Consider the following 23,661-nt stretch of genomic DNA (forward strand, 5'->3'; position numbering starts at 1 on the left):
CATTATTTTCAATTCTTCCTAACAATTCTATAATATTGTACCAAAGAATTAGGAATAATTGAAAATCAAAGTTTAAGATAATCAAGGGATGACAAGATAGTTATATGACTACACATAAAGACTTGCATGTGCACCTATACGTTCTAAGAAACCAATCGACCAAGCTCTCGGTCGCGTAGTGACAGTGAGGTGAGTAGATCTGGATGGCTCCAGGCCAAAAGTATCTTGAAATAGGTGCCTACATTGTTAGCACGTATCTATGAATTCCTATACATTAATATGAAATCAAAATGTCATGTCATAAGATATATATACCAGATGTAGATTAGATATTTGATAATTTTCATCGATAAGGCCAGGTCATTGTCATTAAGCTATCGTACTCAATTACTTGCGATTTGAATTATAATTTAAGATATATCTATTATTACTATTTTTTTTTAATTTGTTAATTATTTATATAAAAATTTTTTAAGTTTTAGTTAAAAAAAATAGTTAATTTTCTTGACTTAATTTTATTGTCTCTTATCAATACAACATCCTGACCTGAAATTGTTGAGTCTTCATTATAATTAAGACGTACGTTAGACCAAGAAAGCATTTGTAGAATTTCTGTAAGAAGCTTTGGATTTAGAAAGAGTTCATTGATACTAAAAGGTTTGGCACCTGGAAGGTGCATACGCGCGTAAATGAGTTCATTCACATTAACGAAACGATGTTTATAGTCATTGAAAAATGATGATGAACGAACAACTATTCAACGCATAAAATTACAAACGGTTCGTTTTATGTCTTATCTGTTATATATATACATATTCTGTTTTTACATCGAGCAAATACATATTACATGGTGTATAATTAAACAATAGCCTTCTTTGAATTATTTAAAATATATCGATATCTTTAAAAGTATTGAATAAGATGAAAACCTTAAGGTTCTCTGTTGGATGCCGAGTGTAGGCCGCCTAAATATAGTACCAATTCTATTTTTGCGTGCTGCGACGCTTATACACACGCGTCCGACAAACCACCACCAGGTATATTCGCGATGAGTGCATCAGATATTTTAGAAAGTGACAGACACACATATTAACAGCCGTAATCGCCCTTCCAGTCACATCATAGACACGTGTACACGTGCGTAATTTTTGTTCTCGGCACTTCTCACTCTCTCTCTCTCTCTCTCTCTCTCTCTCTCTCTCTCTCTCTTTATTTATCTATCTATCTATCTATCTATCCATCTATCTATCTATCTATTTATCTCTCTTATGTTGTCACTGATATCAGCATTTCCACGAGTATTTCGTTTCTTTAAAAACGTTCTCCAGTCTGAAGATAGTCGGCGGTACCTTCGATTATGACCATGACCCATTAAATGATGACAAAAATAAATATAATATATATACGTTTGCAAAATGTACAGCAGAAAAGTGTCCGATTAATATAAGTGATCGGCATGTAATATAAATGTGATATTCAAAGTGAAATACATCTTGCTAAGAACTATAATCAATTTTGACCGATTAGAATTTTTTTGCTATTGCTGTTTTACTGTAGTAAAAAAAAAAATTATTCACAAATTACACAACAAACGAGCTGTAGAGAGATATTTATGAGATGTAGAGAGATATCAACATAATCTACATAATTTAAAGATCATTACATATATCAAGAAATGATTCCGTAACAAAATGTTGAAAAATTTATAAGTAATTCAAGGCAATATTATGGGCTATACTTATAACAATAATTCTAATAATATAAATAAATCCAAATAGACATTTGTTTTTCGAAATAGTTAAAATGTAAAGTTTACGGATATTAAAGTACATTTTTTTTTTTTTGACATGTATTACGTGAATATACTGGTAAACTCTATCCTAACAGACAAATATGTATTTGCCATTCATTGTCTAAATCTTATGCAAATATCAAGAGATTGGATTACCCTCGAAGAAATATTGAATTGAAAATTGAGTTCGATTTCTAGATGGATTATTCGATGGAAGAGACATAAAACGGCGTAGCACCAGTCTCTGGATCCTGGACCTCAGATGCTGCGTCCAAAAATAAAATCTCTGCCGAATTGGTGATCAGAAATAGTCCCGTTCGGAACGGATGTCGTTGACAGAGGTTGCTCACATTGGCCCAGCAATGGGCAGTTATTGGAACTCATCCATTGCTAACATTCACCCACGTGAATCACAATGATGTCGCAAACTTGTTTTTTTTTTTTTCATTCGCTAACACACTATCTAATTAAAAGCACCAATAGCACTAACATCTCGAATGTTTGTTATATCCAAATAGCAAGAAAATGTGGAATTCCTATTTAGAGTAGGATTCATTCTACGTATCGAGTGATTATTATTTTTCCATACAAATTTATCTAGCCGAATTGAATGGATCTCGTAAGATCTATAAAAGTAAAATCAATACTCACCGACAAATCCCGAAGTAAACGTCAGTGTAATCAACGGTGAAATTTAACGCGCTCTGATCAAACAAATTCACTCGAAATGGAAGCTTCGTAAACGCACTTCTGATGTAATCCGTGTGCTTCTTCTTACGGATGTGTAATTTTCGCTAGAATCTCTCCTGAAGAATAATATAAAAGGAAATAATGTAGAACACTAAAAAAAAAAAAAAAAAAAAACCTTATGGAATAAATTTGTCCACGATCCAAATACAGAAACGTAAGTAAAAGAATCGTACGAAGGAAAAACGAACCGAAGCGTCTATCGTAGGAGAACCGAATCGTCTATCTCCAGTCCGTGACCAAGTTCATGAAGAGACTGTCTTCAACACCGCGTCATTGGTCCACGGTGGGCGCCGCGACGCTAGCCGGCGCTTTTATATTTAACTTTGGCATCATTCGACGTACGATTTAACGGCAGCCGTTTCTACCATCACTCTTTCCTCTTCTTTTCTCTTCTATCTCTTTTCTTTTCTCCTATCCTGTTCTTGTTTCTTACCTCTCCTCTCAACTCTTCTTCGTAACCGCCCTATTTTCTTGTGCTTTTTACTTCGATGATGGCACGTGCTACGTTCGGCTTCTAATGACGTTACTTGCGTTTATAGCTCATCGATAATTTTGGTCAGCCGTTCGTTTCTGGATGAAGAATAAAATTCATTGAGAATATCAATGATTCAATTGTATAAGATGATATTGCAAATAATACTAACTTTACCGTAAGAACCGATTCGTAATACGATACCGTTAAATATTTGCTTCGTTTCGTTAGGACCAATATTAGGAACTTAACGCTACAGGATAATAGTTCAGGGAATTTATTATAAATGTATATTTCAATTTCACAAAAATTGTTTTATCGATATTTATATGATATATAGAAATAGATATCTAGTAGGATTTAAATAGAGAAAGTAAATGGAATTGGAACTATTTAATTGAATCTTAAGAAAATTAGAGTTACATCTATGTGTGTTTCTCTAATTATTTCTTTTAAGTTTAAAGCGGACAGTTTTTTAAAAAAGAAAAACATTTAAAATGAAATTTCATAATTGTTATTAAATAAATTTATTAAAATATATATTTTTTTAAATTTATAGTATTATACAGATGTATGTCTTACATAAGTACTATTAAATAGTTTCGCAAATATATTACTTGTAATTTATAATTAATTAAAGCTTGCATTAAAATTATATATTTTAAGATTTGAAAAATTTTAAATGACGGTTAAGTCATTACCACGTTTTCTATTCTTCAAGTGTACCTTAATTATTTCTAAAAATTCTGGACGATCAAGATGCGTGTAAGCAATGGAAAACATTTGTAATGCCGTTTTTTCAATATGTACACTACCGCTAGAAAACAGATCATGTGCCAATTCTAAACAAGTTCCGAAGTCACATTCGTCTGCAGCTATTGTTGCGAGGCGTACAACTTCGTCGAGTTTAGACATTGCTTTTTTACGCTCTTCTATGGTATCTGCCTCGTCTATTTTCTTAAATATTTGTTGTAATTCTTCTAAAATATCAATAATAAAATTATACTTTAGTCATAGAACTTTAGTCGTAGACATGTAATAGAAATAGTAGAATTTTCTTACTATCGGTAACTGATAATTCTCTATAACCCAACTGTGTTTTCTTATTATATGGTACAATGATTCCAGCTTTATGAAATGTCCTTGCAACGACTTTCTTTTCCCGATTTATCATGTTGGCCGTTTTTCTTTCTAAAGTTATATTATGTTCTTGAGCAAATTCTTTTAATCGTTTTTGAAGTTGCGATATACTTGTCTTTTCAAATAAATTAGCTGCTTTCAATGCGTCTTCGATACAAACACTGCAATTATATGAATAGTATTTTAAAATATTGTACAAAAGTTAAAAGTTGTATATTTGGATACATACTTACTTAACTGCACCAAATATATTTTCTGCCACAGGTTGTATTATACAATTTACATCTGCTTTATTTTTAACTACAAATATTGGCTTTTCAAAACATTCATCTCTCCAATATCCAAGATGTAAACCATCTTTTTCTCCTTTAATAATTGTCTATAAAAGAAATGGATATATTGTAACAAAAAATTCATCATGACACTTTTAATTATGTATTAAAAATTTTGGAAATGAATATATTTAAATGTTTATTTTAATACGTACTTGTAATTCTGGTGGATCATAATAATATCTCCAATGTCTAAGATATTTTTCTTTATCTTTATTTTTAAAACTTTTTAATTTATTATCTAAGATATCGAAAGGACCCACAAGATTAAGATGAATAGATTTTAGTGCCATCAGTGGTGTATTTTTGGAAATAAGTTTGCAAAACTCATAAAATTGGTAAAAATCTTCTGGCATTTGAACTAAGAATAAGTTTTTGATATTTTCTTTCATACAATTTGGAGATAATATCACACAAGAATCATCACCAATTGTTTGATTGCTATTATCAGATGAAGCATAAGATTTTTCTTTTATTTCTTCTATATTATCGTCAATCATTTTCTCTGTTTCTATATTATCAATATCTTCTAAATTATTTATGTCAACATTAGAAATATCAGTCTTAACTTTTTGAATTTTACTTGGCACAGAATCTGCTTCTTTCTTATCATCATTTATTTCTTCAATTTTTCTTTTATTCCTAATTAATGTTTTTTGACCATCTTCGACTTCTTTCTATAAATAAAATATATTTTTATAAATATATATTTTTAATAAAAAATATGACTACGATAGAATTGATATTGCAATATTAATAGATAAAACATATAACTGGAATCATTATAACTACCGTATAAATAATGATTTTAAAAACGTTTCAGATAAAAGTTAAATGTTTTTGAGGGAAGAATATCAGAGTATAAAATATTCTGATATTATTAGTTTTTTTTATTATACAGATGAACATGTAAAAGTCATATGAATGTTAATTATGTTTTATTAAATGAAATCATGTTTTTTAATGCTTTACTCGATACAGTTTGATTTTTTTTTATAAAAAAGCATTAATCCATATATGTTGAAAAATTATTAATTTAGAAAATATTTTAATTTAAACATTATTAAGAAACTATCATTACTAATATTTATTTACTACTACTTTCACATGTAATAGATATATAGTAAAATCTGTTAATAATATGTAAAAAGGACTTCAAAAAATGTATTTTACATTTTTATGAAATTAAAAGATAATAAACATATAATATTATAATATTAGTTAAAATATTAAAAATAATTGTTTATAATATTAAAAATAATAAAAATGATATCATACTTCTTTATTTGAAGGAGGATGTTTGTACTTATTATGGTGTAACGGATTTTTTTGATAACATTTCGCGCCATATCGACAAGGTATTCGTGAATCATTTTTGTAAGCAAGAAACGCTTTATTTTTGTGATCTTCTGACATTATAACAAAAATATTGAGATATAAAATAATGAAAAATAAGATAATTATTTTATACTGCACATTTACAAGACAGTTAAAATGAAAATAACATTTTTATAAGAATCTTTGACGGTTGATATCTTCGCCTTAGATCTATAAACTACAAAGCGCGCGCTCTACCGACCATAATTTCAATGAAATATAACAAATACTACAGCGAACATGGTGTGCAAAATAAAAATTACTCTGATGCTCCAGTCACGTAATGCTGTGGCGCTATAGTCGAAATACCAAGAAAGAACTATATTTATCGAGCTAGATTAATCGTCAGTAAAGTGTAGTACTTGCGGAAAAAATAGAAAAAATTGAAAGAATAGGACGCATGGATTTTTAATCTATTTTAATCCAAAATTTACTTATCTAGCTATAGGACATAGCTTATGTGTGTACGACTAAAATCGAATTAGCCATCATCAAATTAATGTATGATACTGCATTGCTTCTTCATAAGTATAAGCAATATTTTGTTTATTTGGTTAGAATAATTGTAATCGTATTTGTTGTATAAAAAGTCGGATTTAATCAACCATAATCATGGAAAAATCATAAAAAATACCAAAAATAATTAAAATAGAATGATTATATATTATATATTAATATATCTTATTTTATAATTATAATTTATAACACATACCGTTTATTATAATTATAATATTTATTCACAATTAAAATTTTTTTTAGGCTAAAAATAAAGCACCTATGGAAATTTAAATCACAGCAGAACAGCTATTAAGAGAAGCAAAGAAGAGAGAGAGAAGGAAAGAGAAAGACAAAGAGAAAGATCAAGAAATTTTATCTCTTGTAAGAATAACAATAAAATCTTCGTTCTATAATGTTAAACCTACCTAGAATTTTATGTAAAGAACAATTCATTTACAAATATTTCTTTTCAGCCACCTGAACAAAATATCTTTAATGATATAATGCATACGTTTGAAAGATAATATATCTCTGAATATTTTTAGAAAGATTATGGTATATTCGTTTATTTGTTTAAAAGTTATTATATCTTGAAAATAAGTGAAAATGACTGAAAAAGAAGAAATTCGACATATTTTGAAGTTTTATTACAAAAAAAGAAAAAATGCCACAGGCTGCTAAACAAATTTGTGATGTTATGGATTCGATGCAGTATCAGTATATCTGGTACAAAGCGTTCAATCTGGTACAAATCTAGTTCAAGCGTTCTCAATCTGAAAATTTTGATATTAATGATACATTTTACTCTGGTTTACCAATGATGGAAAAAGTCGATGAAATCAGAAAAAATTGTACAAAACTGGCACATTAAGAGTTATAATGTCTAAAAAGAACTCGCCACATAATTTAACAATGAAAAATTTAATGGATCAAATCTTTATCTATGCTAAAACAGAATGAAATCAAATCATTTTGAAATAGTTTATTATAGGTGATGACAAATGGATCACGTACAATAATAATATATGGAAAAGATTGTGGTTAAAGGAAAATGAAGCTTCACAAATGGTGGCAAAGTCAGGATTGACGACGCTAAGTGTCTGTGATGAAATCGTAAAGGAATTGTTCGCTATGAACTACTGCTCTATCGAGATAAAACAACCAGAATGGATCAACAGTAAAGGTGTTAGCTTTCATTATGACAATGTAACACCCTACACATCATAGATAGTCCATCAAAGACAGGGAATTTGGTTCAGAAATTATAATACATCCATCATATAGTCCTGACATTGCACCGTTAGAGTACCATTTGTTTCAATCTTTACAGAATTCTCTTAACGATGTAAAGTTGGCTGCAAAAGAGGCATGTGAAAATCATTTGATAAAGTTTCTCATCCAGAAAAATATAGAAATTCTACAATGATGGGATTATAATTTTACCTCAAAAATGGCAAAAAATGATCGATCCAAATGACACATATCTGGTGTAATACAGTTCATTTGAAATATAAAAACTTATTAATTATAACTAACTGTATAAAATATGCTCACTAAGCAATCAGATCACAAGAAACCAATTGAGATATCAAGGTACTTTGAATAGAACAAATTTTTAATTTTGTAGTATTATGATAGATTGTGATTGAATCCTGGGATGTTTTACTGTAGCAAGGATGTTTTACTGTTGCGGTCGTACCAGGATATTCTTGGTACAAGTATGTGATGGTTATTTAGGCAGGGAAACTTAACACTGCTTATCTTACTGCACTTTTCACTCATCTATAAACATTTTGTTTTATCTGAAGGAAAAGTCATTCTTTCCATACAAGCAATGAATTTATTATTGACATTTATTACCTTTTATTTTTTATATTTCTAAAAGCTATATCCTCAAATGTCTAAAAGAAGATGTGAGTCTAACAATTATAAGGATGTGCAAAGAAATAGTGATGAATTTTATATAGATTATCATGACAAGTCGAATGATTATATTAATAATGATGATTTCAATGATAACTTGGATGATAATAATGATATTATAGTGCCTAGAAGAAAATGTATAGTGCAATTACATTCAAGTGGCAATGACATTGAAATAACATTAGAAAATAGTATTCAAAGTATATGGCAAGATGTTATACATGAAAATGTTAAATTACTAAAAATAGAATTTTTAGTAGGATCAAGAAGTCCCAGTGCACACATTTCTGCAACATACACAGACCCAATTGATTTTTTTCATCAGGTTTTTTACTGATGAGTTGCTTGAAGATATTGTAAAAGAAACAAATCAATATGCCAAGTTATCATGTTGTTCGATATGGAATAGTTGGATAGATGTGACAGTGACAAAAATAATAGCATTTATACTCAACATGGGTATTGTAAAATTACCAGATGAGGAATAGTAGTCATTGCATCAATATAATTCGAAAATACTATTTTTTTTGGATATATTTTGGAGAGTAAGATTTTTCCAAATTTATTGGATGTTATATTTAAATACAAATACTTCAAATGATAGAATAAGAATTTAAAAAGCTAGTGACTTCTTAAATTATACTGAAGCTACATTCAAAAACTATTTTGTTTCAACTAAAGAAATTTCAATCGATGAATCTGTCATAAAATTCAAAGGAAGAATTAGTTTTGTTACTTATAACACTAAGAAATCAACGAAATGGGAAATTTGTATTTATATATTGACAGATTCTGATACCAGATACATTCATTTTATTCATACTATGGAAGTTCTACTACAGAATCATTGATACATTCCAATCTCCCAGTAACTACCACAAGAATTGTATTACATCTGTATATAAAATTATTACATTCCAATCCTGATACTCGAAATTATATTTATATTGATAGATTTTATGCAAGTATAACATTGGCCCATGAATTATTAAAATTGAAATATTATGCTATTGGAATAATAAACCAAAATCAAATATACGTAGTCTACATATAACAAAATCTTACATTGATCAAGCATGAATGTTTTTGGCTGTCGATTTGGAGAAACATTCGTACTATTATAGAAAGATAAAAGAATTATAATAAATAATTTCCGAATATAATAAATATATGGATGGCGTCGATCGACTTGGGTAATATTATACATTTTATCCGTTTTTATGGAAATCTCTAAAATGGTTAAAAAAAATTATTCTTTTTAGGTTTAGAAATTTATTCTGCGAATAGCTATATATTATATAAACAGATGTTGTAATAAGAAGGCAAAACACCCATATGACATCTAAAATTTATTAGAAAATTGATAGATCAATTGGTGGGTAATTGAGATATGTGATGGATCTCAGACTTCGTATGGTAGACTATCAATCTCGGATAAAGAAGAGCTATTCAACAGAAAATTACATATTCTACAACAAAATCAAGGAAATTTGAGCAAGGAGTATTTCGTTTGTTCTGATAAGAAAAAAGGCCAAAGACGAGAATCCCGATACCACTATGAAACATGTACAAGAAAACTGTGATTGCTCATTTGGGGATTACTTTGATATATATCATATTAAAGAAAATTTCTATAAAATATTGAATATCGAAATAATAAATAATATACACATAGTTTAAACACATCCTTTTGAATAAGATTTATACATCTTTTAAATAATAATTGAATAAGCGCGCACTGTCTAAAAATAATTTCGACAGATACGATTACTATGCTTACAAAAAATACAATCGCAAAGAGTCAAAAACATTTCAGAGTTTCATATGTAATTTCTTTCATATCTATATATGTAAGTACCTTATATATCGATTATAAAAATATTAGATTATGATCGAAATATATTAAAATGGAAATGCTAAATTGGCAAGTAAATTATACTAGAAATTTATGGAATCATGCAATTACAATTTACCCAAAAAAAAGCAAATCAGTTTTGATACAAGTATACATATATAGAGGAAATGTTAGAAAATATTACTGGTAAGATTTGATATAAAATTAGAAATTATTTTTTATTATGTAACTTGATTTTATAAAAATTTGTTATAGGAGCGTGTCATATTTTGAGCATTGAATGGATTGAAAACCTGATGAGCAAGTATATTAAATTTGATTTACTATATAAACAAATACGAAGAGAAAGGAAGATACATGAACGTTTTTGGATAAAGTACGTATGTTTGGAAAAATCTCATAGTTTCATAAATAGAGCAGACAAAGTTTATGAACATGCTGTCAACATTTTCGTTTTCGTGAATTTTATCAAATTTTTAAATAGGCATTGGAGATGTAATAGTTAGCAAATGAAAATATCAGTAGGAATAAGAAGTTAGAGAAAATACTTCTAATTATAATGCTTAATTCGATTATCTGACATTATTAGAATCTAAAGAAAATTATATGAACGAGCTATAGTAAATGTTTCTTTCTATTCAGATAATGAATACCAAAATTTAAAAAATTTTATAGTCGTATTACAGTTTCATAAAATAAATTTTGTATAGGAGAATCGAAAAGCAATATATTTATCTATAGATAAATTATGCTTTGTACGAAGAATTTGACGTGGAAGATATAAATAGATATCATCAAGTATACAAGTACAGCTTATCTTATATAAAGTCATTATTATTTATATAAAGATATAACTTATTTATTTATTTTTTAAAACCTATTTAGAATTTATTCCACACAATCACTTCACATTTTCTAAGATATGACTACTTTATAGATATTTTGAAATATGGTAAAAAAATTTGATTGCAGCAAAAAAAACATTGGTATTTTGTTATTATATATATATATATATATATATATATATATATATATATATATATATATATATATTATACAATTATTTTGTATTATTTACAAATATTAAAATATTAAATTATATCTTATTATTTTGTAATCCAGTAGAATTGGGTGTTTGTTTCAAAAATAAATTGTGTCATAGTTACATTGATTTAAAGATACAAATTAAAGAATTATAAATTACAAATTACTAGATGTAGGATTTTGTGTGAAATATTCATGTAGGAATTTGGACCTGAAAACTGTACAACATGAATGAAAGTAAACTACTTTTCCTATAGTTACATTTATCTTGTTTTTTATTTTACTTATATTTATTTACTTATTATAATATCTATTTATTTTGCAAAATTAGAAACTTTATTAGAAGACATTAACTGTACTAGAGTTATGAAATAGTTCTATTTTAGTGGAGATAAATTATATTTCTAGAAATTATAAATAAATATAATTAAATTTGTTTTGTTTCTTTATAATCAAAAAAATGTTTAATATCTTTATTATTTTTATTACTTAAAGTGAGTTTGATTTTGTAATATGATTATACATCTTAAACTAAACAAAATTTGTTTATTAATTTATAAATATTCTAATATTATATTACAGGTTTGGATAACCTACGGTAAATTTAAATTATTTCATTCTTTATTGAAAGATTTTGATATTGTTACTTTAGCTCGTAGAATTTTTAGAATATAAAATATTACTTTTGAAAATATACAGAGATTTTGAAAATGAGAGAGTAGACGAAGAGAGTCAAACTAAAATTATTGCCAAAATGTCTAGATGAATTAAATAAAAAAGATGAATTTTTGGAGAGGGTAGAATACGTAGATTCATATTAGAAAATTTTAGAGGAATTTAAACATAAAACAACACTAATCTTTTTTATTGTTTCAGAATGATGGATAAGAAGAAATATTCTACTTTGTATTTTTAGAAGACGAATCTCAAACATCAAATCTTAAATTGTTGTTATTTATAAAAACATAGGACAAAGAAAAAAATTTATAGTAAAACTGTTCAAAATGGAAATAAATAATCGAAATCGAACAATCACAAATAATTTATATATCTTACATATTATATTTATATTTAAAAAATGTAAATTGTAATATAGATATTGTGTACAATTTTATATTTATCTTGATTCATCTGTAGAATGCGAAAGATGTAAAAATTATGCTGTCTGATATTTTTTTAATGTAAAAATAGTTTATATTTCGGAAATAAAAAACAATGTTGTATAATATGTAATCGTATTTTATATTTTTAATTGTATCATCTTCTATTATCGCGTATATGTAATCTGTTTCTAAAAGTGGTAATATAGGAACTCTACAATATCTTCTGATTACAAATATTTACCATAACATGGTAAAATGTTTTTTTAATAAAAGAAGAAAACAAAAAATAAAATGATTTTATTATGAATATCGTACACAACATACTCGATAGCTCTTGAATTATTTTTAAACAATTGCATTAGCAAAATTGCGATGATCATTTAATAACAAACATTTAGAAACTATTTTATTTAGTTTGGATCAAACAGACGCCCTATGAAGGCGTTAAAAAAATTTCAAGTAATTCCCACAAGATTTTAACAATGTTTTCCCGAGCCGCTAAATCCGTTGTTAAATCTTTCGGTCAGCGTAAATATTACGCTGGCGAAGATAATTTAAAAGTACATATAAAATATCATTCTGTTAAAGTACGATAAGTTATACTCGAAATTAATTGCAGATAACATTAATTGGGGCAACCGAGGGAGTCAATCTAAATGCATCACGATTAGCGAGACAACATTCAACATTAAATACCATTCCTATTTATGACGTGGCTAGTACTAATAAAAGGTTTTTATTTACTCAGAACAGATTCCATCATTTTAACGAAGCTGAACCATTTTGTGGCAAAGTAAGAACTTTTTAATGATTTTTCTAAATTCTTATATAGCTTAGAAAATAATTTAAATAATTGATCATTTACTTAAAACAGAATTCACAAATGTTATCACTGATGGAAAAATCACGATCGTACGAGGCAACATCGAAGCAAGATTCAATGATGAAGGAAAGCAACAATCTAGCTTACCTAAGCGATCAACTGAAAGTGAACGAGACTGATATCAATAAACTTGTAGAGGCTTTACAACGTCTGCCGATCGGGGAAGAAGCTCAAGCAGTAAATCATTTAATATCGCCGAAGGTAAGAAGTATCTCGTTTTTAGTTTCTTTTTTTTGAATTTTGATTACAAAATAAAAAATCCAAGGATATATCATAAATAGAAAAACATACATTTGTAATTCCAAATTCGTTTGAAATGAAATTTTATTCGAAACGAATTTTTGTTCGCAAATGACGAACGACAAGAGTGAAGTTTGTTTTAAAAATGAGTGTCATAACAATTGATAACGAGGAATCGAAATAGTTGCAATAATCGAAAGAAACAAAGAAAAAGATCGGTATTATGTTCACGATTTCCAATCGTAAGCATGAATTTTATATACATATAAAATAAAAAATGAGTGAATATTCTAGAAGATGGATCAGCTAAAAGTGGCAAGAAAATGGACATTTTTATGGAGAAGCATTTTTACGGAGAAACATTTTGCGGAGAAAATGGAAAAGAATTTTTTGCGTTTTATAAACATCGATGGCTATTCCGTATACCCAATTTTTAGGACGACGACGACGAAAAATAAAATAAAATAAACAACAAAACAAACAAAAGATATTCCGTGAACGTAGAAACGATTGCTCGAACCAAACGAAAAAAAACAAACAGCAAAAATGATTCTTGACATCGTCTCTACGTCTGTCCCCAGGCGGGCGACACGTGCACCAGCAAGTTAAGATCGATGATGACACGAATCCTAGACGAAATGGGCCACGACAACACGACGCGACGAGTCCGCCAGAAAAATGACATCCTAAGTGAGATGACCGAGTGGTTACTTCGACCGATAGATCCGTACGGGGAGATCGCGAATAAGACAACGTTCTCCACTTCTTCGAAGAGAAAAGAAAGAAAACTCACAAAAAATACGATATCCAAGCGATGTCATAAGAAAAAAGTTCGGAAGTTGGCCATCGTGACGCCAGTAGTGAAGGTTACACCTTTCAAAAAATCTGAAGATAGATTTTCCAGTTTGCAATTGATGAACGAAAAAAAGTTAAAAATTCATATGGCTAAATGCGTGAAGAGAAATATCGATAAAGAACAACGAAAGGACGAAGAGCGTGTGTATAAAGTAAATATAAAGAACAAATTGAAGGATTGGACTGTGCCAGCAGCGTTCACCAATAAAAAGTCTAGGCTATTATATGATTTTAGTAAAGCTAATGACAAGGCTAGATCTTCCTGGTTCCTTTCGAAAGTATTGAACAATGGCAATGTACAAAACGATGACTCGATAAAATTGAAACGTTTTATTATAGGCAGTACAAAAGCTAAGACAAGATTTTATGACATCGTGGAGAATGATAAGAAATGTAATATGGATTCTGAGAAAATTAGCACAGGTGACGAGAGAATTAATCTGAAAAGTAAATCTCTATCGCAGATAGTACCTCTAAATCACGTAACTCTACCGATGGAGGATCTGAAGGATCTTTCTGGAGCATTTATCGGTGATTCCTCCGCGAGGAAAGAGAAGTGTAAGATTCAAGAAGAAGCTCTAGAAAGTTCTCCGATGGAGGTTCAAATGGTCACCGAGAACGTTGACCATCTTTCTGATGAAAATGAAAGACTATCGTTGTTTTCTCAAAGCGACGAGACGGAAAATAATTTCTGCAAAAAATGGCGACCCGTGGAAAGAGTGTCCTCTGCCGTAAGATCTCTTTTGGAGAATGTGAGGAGAAAGAAGATAATTAAAAAATCAAATTCAAATTCAAGCATTGATTCGTATCACTTGAACGATTTCTTTAAGCTGCGTCCACCATCAGCTGATTTGGCTACGAATTTATTATCGGATGTAAATGAAGAAGTATTAAATGATTGGTTAGGAAGGAACTTATATTCGTCTTGCAATAAAACTCCGAAAGATCCATGTACATGTCTCAAGGAAAGACGTGCTAAAAAAAATGATTCATGTAAACCTAAAAAGGATCCTTGTAAACCAGATCCCTGTTCCAAGCCAAAACCTTGTTCCAAGCCGGATCCCTGTTCCAAGCCGGATCCCTGTTCCAAGCCGGATCCCTGTTCCAAGCCAGATCCGTGTAAGAAGCCGGATCCCTGTTCCAAGCCAGATCCGTGTAAGAAGCCGGATCCCTGTACGAAACCAAAACCTTGTTCCAAGCCAGATCCATGCAAGAAGCCGGATCCCTGTACGAAACCAAAACCCTGTTCCAAGCCAGATCCATGTAAAAAGCCGGATCCATGTAAGAAGCCGGATCCCTGTACGAAGCCAAAACCTTGTTCCAAGCCAGATCCATGTAAGAAGCCGGATCCCTGTACGAAACCAAAACCTTGCTCCAAGCCAGATCCATGTAAGAAGCCGGATCCCTGTTCCAAGCCAGATCCATGTAAGAAGCCGGATCCCTGTTCCAAGCCAGATCCATGTAAGAAGCCAGATCCCTGTTCCAAGCCAGATCCATGTAAGAAGCCGGATCCCTGTACGAAGCCAAAACCATGTTCCAAGCCAGATCCATGTAAAAAGCCGGATCCCTGTACGAAGCCAAAACCCTGTTCCAAGCCAGATCCATGTAAGAAGCCGGATCCCTGTACGAAGCCAAAACCCTGTTCCAAACCAGATCCATGTAAGAAGCCGGATCCCTGTTCCAAGCCGGATCCTTGTTCCAAGCCAAAACCTTGCTCTAAGCCAGATCCCTGTTCCAAACCAGATCCCTGTTCCAAGCCAGATCCATGTAAAAAACCAGATTCTTGCTGCAAGCCTGATCCATGTACAACGAAAAAGACTTCCTGTTCCTCAACGGATCTCCCCAAACGTGATTCTTGCGAATCAGAAAAAGTAGAATGTCCAGAAATTAAAAAGACTGATGATACTTGTGCACAGAAACAATGTCCTCCAGTTTTTCGAGCACCTGGTTGTCCAGAAAATACCAAAGGTGGCGAAAAGAAATGCAAAACTTCTTCAATTTATTATTTTAAGGACGAGTTTTTATACGAGAAGCTATTTAAGAAGAAATATTTGAAGTTCTTTTTCTCCGACAAAAACCTGTTAACGAAGGAAATAGATATTATAAAGAAATCAAATGTTAAACGAACAGAAACGAATATGGAATTACCAAAATTGTATACCCTTGACACTTTCGGTATAAATTATAACATAGAAAATTAACTCCTGATATTACAATAATATTAATTAAATCAAACCTTGTTAATTTCACCTGGATCAAAATATGTACTTTGTGGAAAATTTATTTAAATATAGAAATACATACATAACTATGAACTATTTTTTTATTTATATGATTTCAGCTACAATCAAACACAAGAAGTATGAATATTAAATACGAAGAGCCGAAATATGTTGAAATCGTAAGTATACTTTTTTCTTTTATTAAAAATCCTATCATAAGAATACAATCTGACGATCATATATCAAACATCAATTTTAAATTACATCTCGAAGGCCTCTTTCTCTTTCTATCATGTAAAGGTTAAGATCAAATGGATTTAATATTTCAATAAATCAATCGATAATCAAATCGTCGCTGTGGCTCCACCTCCCTTCTGCCTCTTTCTCGATATGATGTTGGGCGGGTTAAAATACACAAAAAGCGTAGAAATAAGATCACAATCGCAATGCATAAATATAATAATAAAAAAAAAAAAAAAATAGAGACAAGGAAGAGATAATTGATCGGTAAGAGCAGCTTTTGACCTGTCATTCAGGAACGAGCGAATGCTTTAACGATTGCGGGTCACCACATTCGATGCTCATCGTCTGCAAAGAAAGAAGAGGATGAATCGAATCAGTCTACTGGAGACCGATCTATTAACGATGACTACTTTCCCGAGGGTGCTGATTACGAGGATGAGTATCAGTCCATGCGAAAAGGATTTTCAAAGGCACCACCTCGAGAAGAAGACGTCGAGAAGTTCGTGCCAACGTTTTTGATGTCTAATAATAATGCTACAACGGAAATTGACATAGGACGACTTGTAAATAATATCGTTGTCACTAATCAAGATGCGTTTATGGCGAAGAATATCTCCGATAAAACTTTCGAAAAACTTCAAACTCTAGTTGGAAAGGCGTCGGAATTGAAGAAAAAAATGTTTCGCGTGAAAAACAAGGAGAGTGTCATTGAAACGGAAGTTAAAGATGAACACGCGAAAGATTATAAAATCGATAGCGTGGAACAAACGAATAATCGATCAAACAACACAAATCGAAGACACGTCGTTCCTACTATGTTTTAAATTGTTATTTACTTTAATTATTCGTATCGTGTGTTAGTTATTGTTTTGTTGTCTTTCCCCGAGCCTAACGTCCATTATCCACTTTTTCTTCCTTCCTTTTTTCTTCTTTGGGTATTCTTATCTCTACAGCTCTTTGTGTGAAGAAGATCAATGAATTCTTTTGGTATGTAGGAGGGAGGTGAGTTAGAGGCACCTCGGGGGGCACTTAAAAAAGTCAAAATAAGAATACAAAAAACAAATACCTATCAAATTTCCACTCTACGTGTCGCGCAGAACAATCAAAGGTTGATGCAGAACACGGAAATGAGATTGGGTGAACCTGACTGTGGTGAAGGTCCACCTGATTGGCCATGTAGGAGTCCCTGTGAAGCTCCGAAAGGCCCCTGTACGCCAGCAGGTCCACCTGGTTATCCTTCAAAACCGCGTCCTGAAAAAAAGCCATTCTGCGTTAAATGCCCGCCCAAGAAACCGTGCAGATTGAAAAATTGCGATCCGGATAGTTGCTAAGTCAGCAGAAAGACAGAGGGTACGTGGAGGCAACAGCGTGAATGGAGAAAAAGAAACATGGCAAACAAATATTTCTTCTTGCTCGAATCGTAGATGATCCGTGATTTAAAACCACTGGATGGATTGCTTCAACGAATGACGATTTTTCTTCTAAAGCCAACGTTTATGGCATTGAAGAATGAACTTCCTTTGAAACATCTTATGAAGAAGACACAATTAAATAACGCTGTTGCTTCTTCCACATCAACGTCCTTACTCCAGATCTTTTCTATGTCGAGTATCTCGAAACCATCGAATCTAGCACCATCACCTCAATGCCAACAAGAAAACTCTTTACAATGTTTAAACAATGCTCCGTGTAAACAATCGTATCAACGAACAGAGCCATGTCCGCAAGTTGAAAAATGTGTTTCATCGATACCATCTTGCTATGGTCAAGTGAATACAGATTGTCCTGATTTACCACAGACTCTTTGTCCATCATCGTGCCCTTGTTGTTATTCGGAATTCTCGAAACAATCACCACCGAAGATTTATTACAGGAAATGTCTTCCTCTACTTAAATTGCTGAGACTACCCGAATATCATAAAATTCCTGCACGACCTCCACCACCACTTCCTAAGCATTCCAAAAGATTAAAATGTCCGATTCAATGCGTACCATTTTTTTCACCATCAATGCCAAAGTGTCCAGAATTTTTTAAATATTCACTCACGCCAAAGGAACATCCTTCAGCTCCACCTCGCTCACTATCTTGCAGCTGTTTTCCATCACTTTGTCCACTCAGTCGATCAAGTACATCTTTAAAGCCGCTAACTTACACTCCACCGCCTCCTTTACGATCTTGTTTACCTTGCCCAGAGTGTTCGCCACCTCCTCCTCGTCCATCACCACTAGCATGTACTGCCTATCTTTATTCAGAATTACCTCCACCATGTTCCACCTGTTCCAAAACTTGTCCACGATCTCAGAATATCAAAGCTAAATATTTCAAGGACGTTTCTTCTTATCACAAATTTTTGTCCGACACGGGAAGAAGCGAAGTTCAACGTATGTCCACCTATCGTATAAAACTTCGTCCTACTCAAGCACAGATGCTTCGATCCAGAGGTCTACATAGTTCGTGCATACTACTTAAATCCAATTCTGAAAAAGATTGCAAGTCGGTGAGCGAAATATGCAAACTGAACGAAAGCTGTAGTAAACCTTGTAAGGATAGAGAAGCCGAATGTTATCCAGAAAAGGTCAAGTGCGAGCCAACAAAGCATGTTAAGATTGAAGTAAAAGAAGAGAAAATAGTATGTCCGAAAAGTTGCGTTCGAGCAGGAAAGTGTATTATCACTCAGATTAAGAAACCAGATAAGATGGTGTACGGGCCAACCGATTGTCCACCACCGAAACTGATAACACCACCTGTGTGTCCACCTACGGTCGACTCTGAAATAGAGGAGCCCATTTGCAACGAGAAACGTGTCAAGCCAAAAAAAGTGTGTGTACCACCACCGTTACCTGGTCCTCCTACCGAACCCATTTCATTATGTCCTTGTCCACCTCCACCAAAAGTACATCCAGGACCTTGCCCTTGTCCTCCTCCTCAAAATGATATAAGGGTTAAACCTGGTCGACCTTGTCCCATCAAAGACAAGTATCCCTGTTGTTTACCATCTTACTACTGTCCTATAAAATCGGGTATTTGCGTGAGGAAACCTCCTTGCGACAAGAAGAAAAGTACAAAATCGTGAGACACTCTGTTGATTATGGGATATGGAAGGAAACTAAAGGCGAGAATTGACACAGTTTTTGCGAAATCTATTAGATTAGAACGTTCGGTCTCCTGGATCGATAATTGTCAACCATTCATGGTCGATTTGTTCACCTTCTATCGATTCTGTGATCACTCGAGTGCATTTTTTTTATATAGTATGAATAGATTTTTTCAAGGTCAAGCATGTTTAAGTCAATGATGAGCACTCCACTGGTCAGGTGAATTCAATGAAAGGTGAACGGACCGACTGTCGATGTGTGTCGCTTGTCGTATGGCTAATTTAACGCATTCCTAGTTCTCGAAAGACATCTAAACCCTGATTAATTTTGTTTTTATCATTATGTTTCAATACGATTAGTAAGAATGCGATTAATTGGACATACTACATACGATATACGTCCCATTAATGTTTTTAAGAAATGCTCAAGTCTAAATTTAAATAGATTTCGTTGAGTGTCTATTATAACTGATCTACAAAAACGAACTATTCTACCTTCGCTCCGTACATTTTTATATTACTCTAGAATCTATAGATATAGAAATATAAAATGCAGACACATTTGGATGGGTAAGCGTAAATGTAAAATATGTATTGTTAAGTGGTAGAATACGTAGTGAAAAAGAATAGAAAAAAAGGACGTAAGGCTCGGGAAAACATTTATCTTTCCAGAGTTAAACATATAAACATATACAAATCGTTCCTCTTATCTAAATTTCTTGTAACGAATCTGTATACATTAATGAAGAACATTAATAAAAGCTTTGTAACACAATATCTCTTAAAAGTGTATCGATGTACTTTCTCATTGTTTTCTATTTAAGAAAAATACAAGAGAGATAATTTCTCACAGACAAAAGAAAGAAAAGAGTACAGCATCAGTAAGAACGTTTCCTATTATATACTTTATTAAAAGGGAGTGAGTATTTTCTCTTTATTCTCTCGCCGAGTAATTTTACTCTTCCTATTTTCTTCATATTTCGACCTTCTTAAGAGTCACTCGACTCGTTCAATCGAATTACCAATCGCATTACGACGAAATCACCGTCGTTGTAAAAACTATATTTACGAGGAATTAAATAAATTATAAAACTCTTCTTCACAGTTAACCTTTTCTCCTCTTGAAATACAAATTACGCAAGGTGTCTCGTCGTGATTTTCTATGGGCCAAGAGAGAGGTAATATCGGCTAGATTACAAAGTAAATTCCCATAGCTTCCGATTGGTCGGATTCGTGAGTCTTCATCTTTTTTTCGCTTCGGCGTTCGACCAATAAGTGACGTTACCGGTTGAGAAAGAGGGGACGAACGACGGTGAGGAAAGGATGGAAAGTGGGTGGTCGAGAGGGTGAGAGGGAGAAAACTCTCCGCGCGGAAGAGAGTCGAGTACGGGCGAGCTCGGGGTGGAAACGAGCGGGATGGATAAACTTCGAAGCGACTGTCCCCGAGGCTGATGCATAATTCAGGAATCGTCACCGGCGAGGATATTGCCAATTTGGCGTCGATGAAAATACGATCGGATTTGTCGGCTAGCCCAGAATGCCTCGTCCGACGTACATCCAGTGAATTTAACACCTTCGCCCAACGTGCGCCACCCTACCGTGCAAAATTGCATCGAAACCAATCCCCGACGTATGTATGTATCTACGTACCTACATACGGACGTACGTACGTTTGTATATATGAATGTATATATGTATGTATGCATATACGTATGTATATATGTATGTATGTATGTACGTACATACGTTCTAACTTTCCTAATATCTTGTCTTTTGTATCGTCTACCATATTTCTCAATACACGTATGTGTTTATGTACGTACGATTTGAACGTGCACGTGCGTTTTTAAAACGCTACATCGTTCGTTGAACTATTTATCTTTCGAGCAAAATCTTTCGATCCCTCGATCCATCCTGAATTTAACGAAGATTATCTTCCCGTTTCGAAAAGACTTATTACTTAGGTAACCGAAAGAACGTGTTTAATTCGTTGAATACTATAGCTAGGAGTTTCAGATTTTTGCCAAACTTATCAAAGTCATTATACTGATGGATGATGGATTATCGGTTTTTCATGGTTTTCATAGTAGAAATTCTAGAGGACAGTTCGTTCGTACGGCGGACGATTCGAGGGATGACGATCCTCTAACGGTCGACGATTTTCCACGGACGTGGGGATTCTCGAGGGAATCATGAAATATTAATGGAGAAAGATTCTTCTATGCGGAAGGGTCGTTCTTGTTGAAAAGAATAAATTTCGGATTGATTCGTTTTTCTCGAATAATCGTTAATTACCTTGTTATCCAAGACTTCATATATTAATTTCGCAGCTTTACAAGGTCGTGTGTTATCGATCATGGTCGAAACTCTGATGGATTTTGTAAGAACACAAGGAAACAGAGAAAAGCTTGGTACGCTTGTAAATATATATTTCTCTAACAGACGGAGGACTCGGTGACTTGGCCACTGGTTATAAGGAGGCGGAAAGTATCGAAGATTTATGGTACCGGATGCGCAAATACGGTGAAACTTCCCCGTATCCGGTCTGGCGAAAAGTTTTCTCGGTATACGCCTATTATTCCTCCTTTTTGCTTTCTTACTTTTCCCTCCCTCTGTTCCTCGAAAGACATGGCCATTTTTCGTTACTAACGCGACTTAAATTTACTTTGCCGTCTGCATAAATTTCGATCTTCTGCCAAAAATAAAAACCGAACAGTATTTATAGCTTCTTTTAAATTCAAAGACCTATGCGAATCAAAGGACAGTATTAAGTTCGAAGTTAATCAACGATATTAAATGTAATCATAACCGAAACTTCAAAATGTGGATACTTGTAGAACCTTCAAAACGTTATATAATAGAATCGTTCTCAGATATAGTGAAAAATACGAGATAAAAGAAAAGAGGATTTTATGTAAAGGATTTTATCGTATTTTTCGCTCTCGTAGAAATAATCAGGCACTCGACTTGTATCCCAGATGGCTCGGAAGAGTCGAGTTTCCCGGATCGTGAAAGTTTTTCCTCCCGGTCCGGCTTACACGAGAGACCTACACTAGGAAAGTTCGAGCGAAGGAAAAGCCGCGCGCGGCAATCGACTGGAGGGTTAAAAATTAGATTTCGTACTTCCGGGATGCTACGAGAACCTTAAAAGGGGAGGTAAGTGCGGACAAACGTCGTCCTTTCCGAAGAGCTTTTTGCTTTTATTGATATATACTTATATACACGTAACTATATGTATACCTATTTCTCTTTCTCTATCTTTCTCTAACTTTTAATTTTGTTTGAAAAACTTACGCAACGAAGAATTTAGGAAAAACAATTTTGAAATGATTGTACTTAGCAAACGTCGTTAATCAATTTCTGCTTATCATCAATTTCGTGTAGATGTACTATCAAAACGTGGTTTAAATGAAAGAAGATCGCAGCTATCTCGAGGACCCTTCTTTATGCACTTCCTGTCTACAATCATCCAGCTATCTAATTCGACTACACTTATAGACACGAATGGCCGCTTTTATCAACTTTCTCCTAAGACTGATTTAACGGTTGATGGTGAACCAACAACACCGTGTCGTTCTTCGTTCGTTTCGAGTATTAATATAGTATGTGCTTAAAAATTGATTAAATTCGTTCGTAGTAACTCCTTGTAGTCGACGTCCTAACGAATTTAAACTCTTGAAACACATGCTCTCTTTCGTTCTTAAAAAGGGTACTCTCGAAACGTGGTCACTGTGGCGAACTCCTTTCTTTTGCTGCGTGAGACTGACTTTTCGAATGTTCACTTTGCAGTTCGAACGAAGAAAGGGTGCGCTCACGAAGAAAATCTCAAGGGCTCGA

General features: G+C 32.5%; 2 protein-coding genes and 2 long non-coding RNA genes across 4 annotated transcripts; 3 read left to right on the plus strand and 1 right to left on the minus strand.

The window, feature by feature from the left end:
- Nucleotides 1-3,523: 3,523 nt before the first annotated feature.
- On the minus strand, nt 3,524-6,047 carry LOC122637919 (histone PARylation factor 1). Its single transcript, XM_043830446.1, has 5 exons — nt 5,765-6,047; nt 4,642-5,163; nt 4,388-4,533; nt 4,077-4,315; nt 3,524-3,994 (listed from the first exon to the last, which is right to left on the minus strand). Exons 1-5 carry the CDS (start codon nt 5,900-5,902, stop codon nt 3,693-3,695), a joined length of 1,347 nt encoding a protein of 448 aa, XP_043686381.1. The 5' UTR covers nt 5,903-6,047; the 3' UTR covers nt 3,524-3,692.
- A 116-nt stretch (nt 6,048-6,163) lies between these two features.
- Nucleotides 6,164-9,965, plus strand: LOC122637920. The gene is made up of 4 exons (XR_006329315.1): nt 6,164-6,364; nt 6,623-6,742; nt 6,835-9,477; nt 9,547-9,965. It is a non-coding gene; the product is annotated as an uncharacterized LOC122637920 (long non-coding RNA).
- Nucleotides 9,966-10,049: 84 nt separating this feature from the next.
- LOC122637921 lies at nt 10,050-12,411 on the plus strand. Its single transcript, XR_006329316.1, has 3 exons — nt 10,050-10,325; nt 10,395-10,515; nt 12,060-12,411. It is a non-coding gene; the product is annotated as an uncharacterized LOC122637921 (long non-coding RNA).
- A 2,004-nt stretch (nt 12,412-14,415) lies between these two features.
- Nucleotides 14,416-16,572, plus strand: LOC122638067 (repellent protein 1-like). The gene is made up of 2 exons (XM_043830708.1): nt 14,416-15,409; nt 15,626-16,572. Exons 1-2 carry the CDS (start codon nt 14,663-14,665, stop codon nt 16,463-16,465), a joined length of 1,587 nt encoding a protein of 528 aa, XP_043686643.1. The 5' UTR covers nt 14,416-14,662; the 3' UTR covers nt 16,466-16,572.
- Nucleotides 16,573-23,661: the final 7,089 nt, after the last annotated feature.

This window comes from Vespula pensylvanica, chromosome 2 (genome assembly GCF_014466175.1).
Source record: "Vespula pensylvanica isolate Volc-1 chromosome 2, ASM1446617v1, whole genome shotgun sequence".
NCBI lineage: Eukaryota > Metazoa > Arthropoda > Insecta > Hymenoptera > Vespidae > Vespula > Vespula pensylvanica.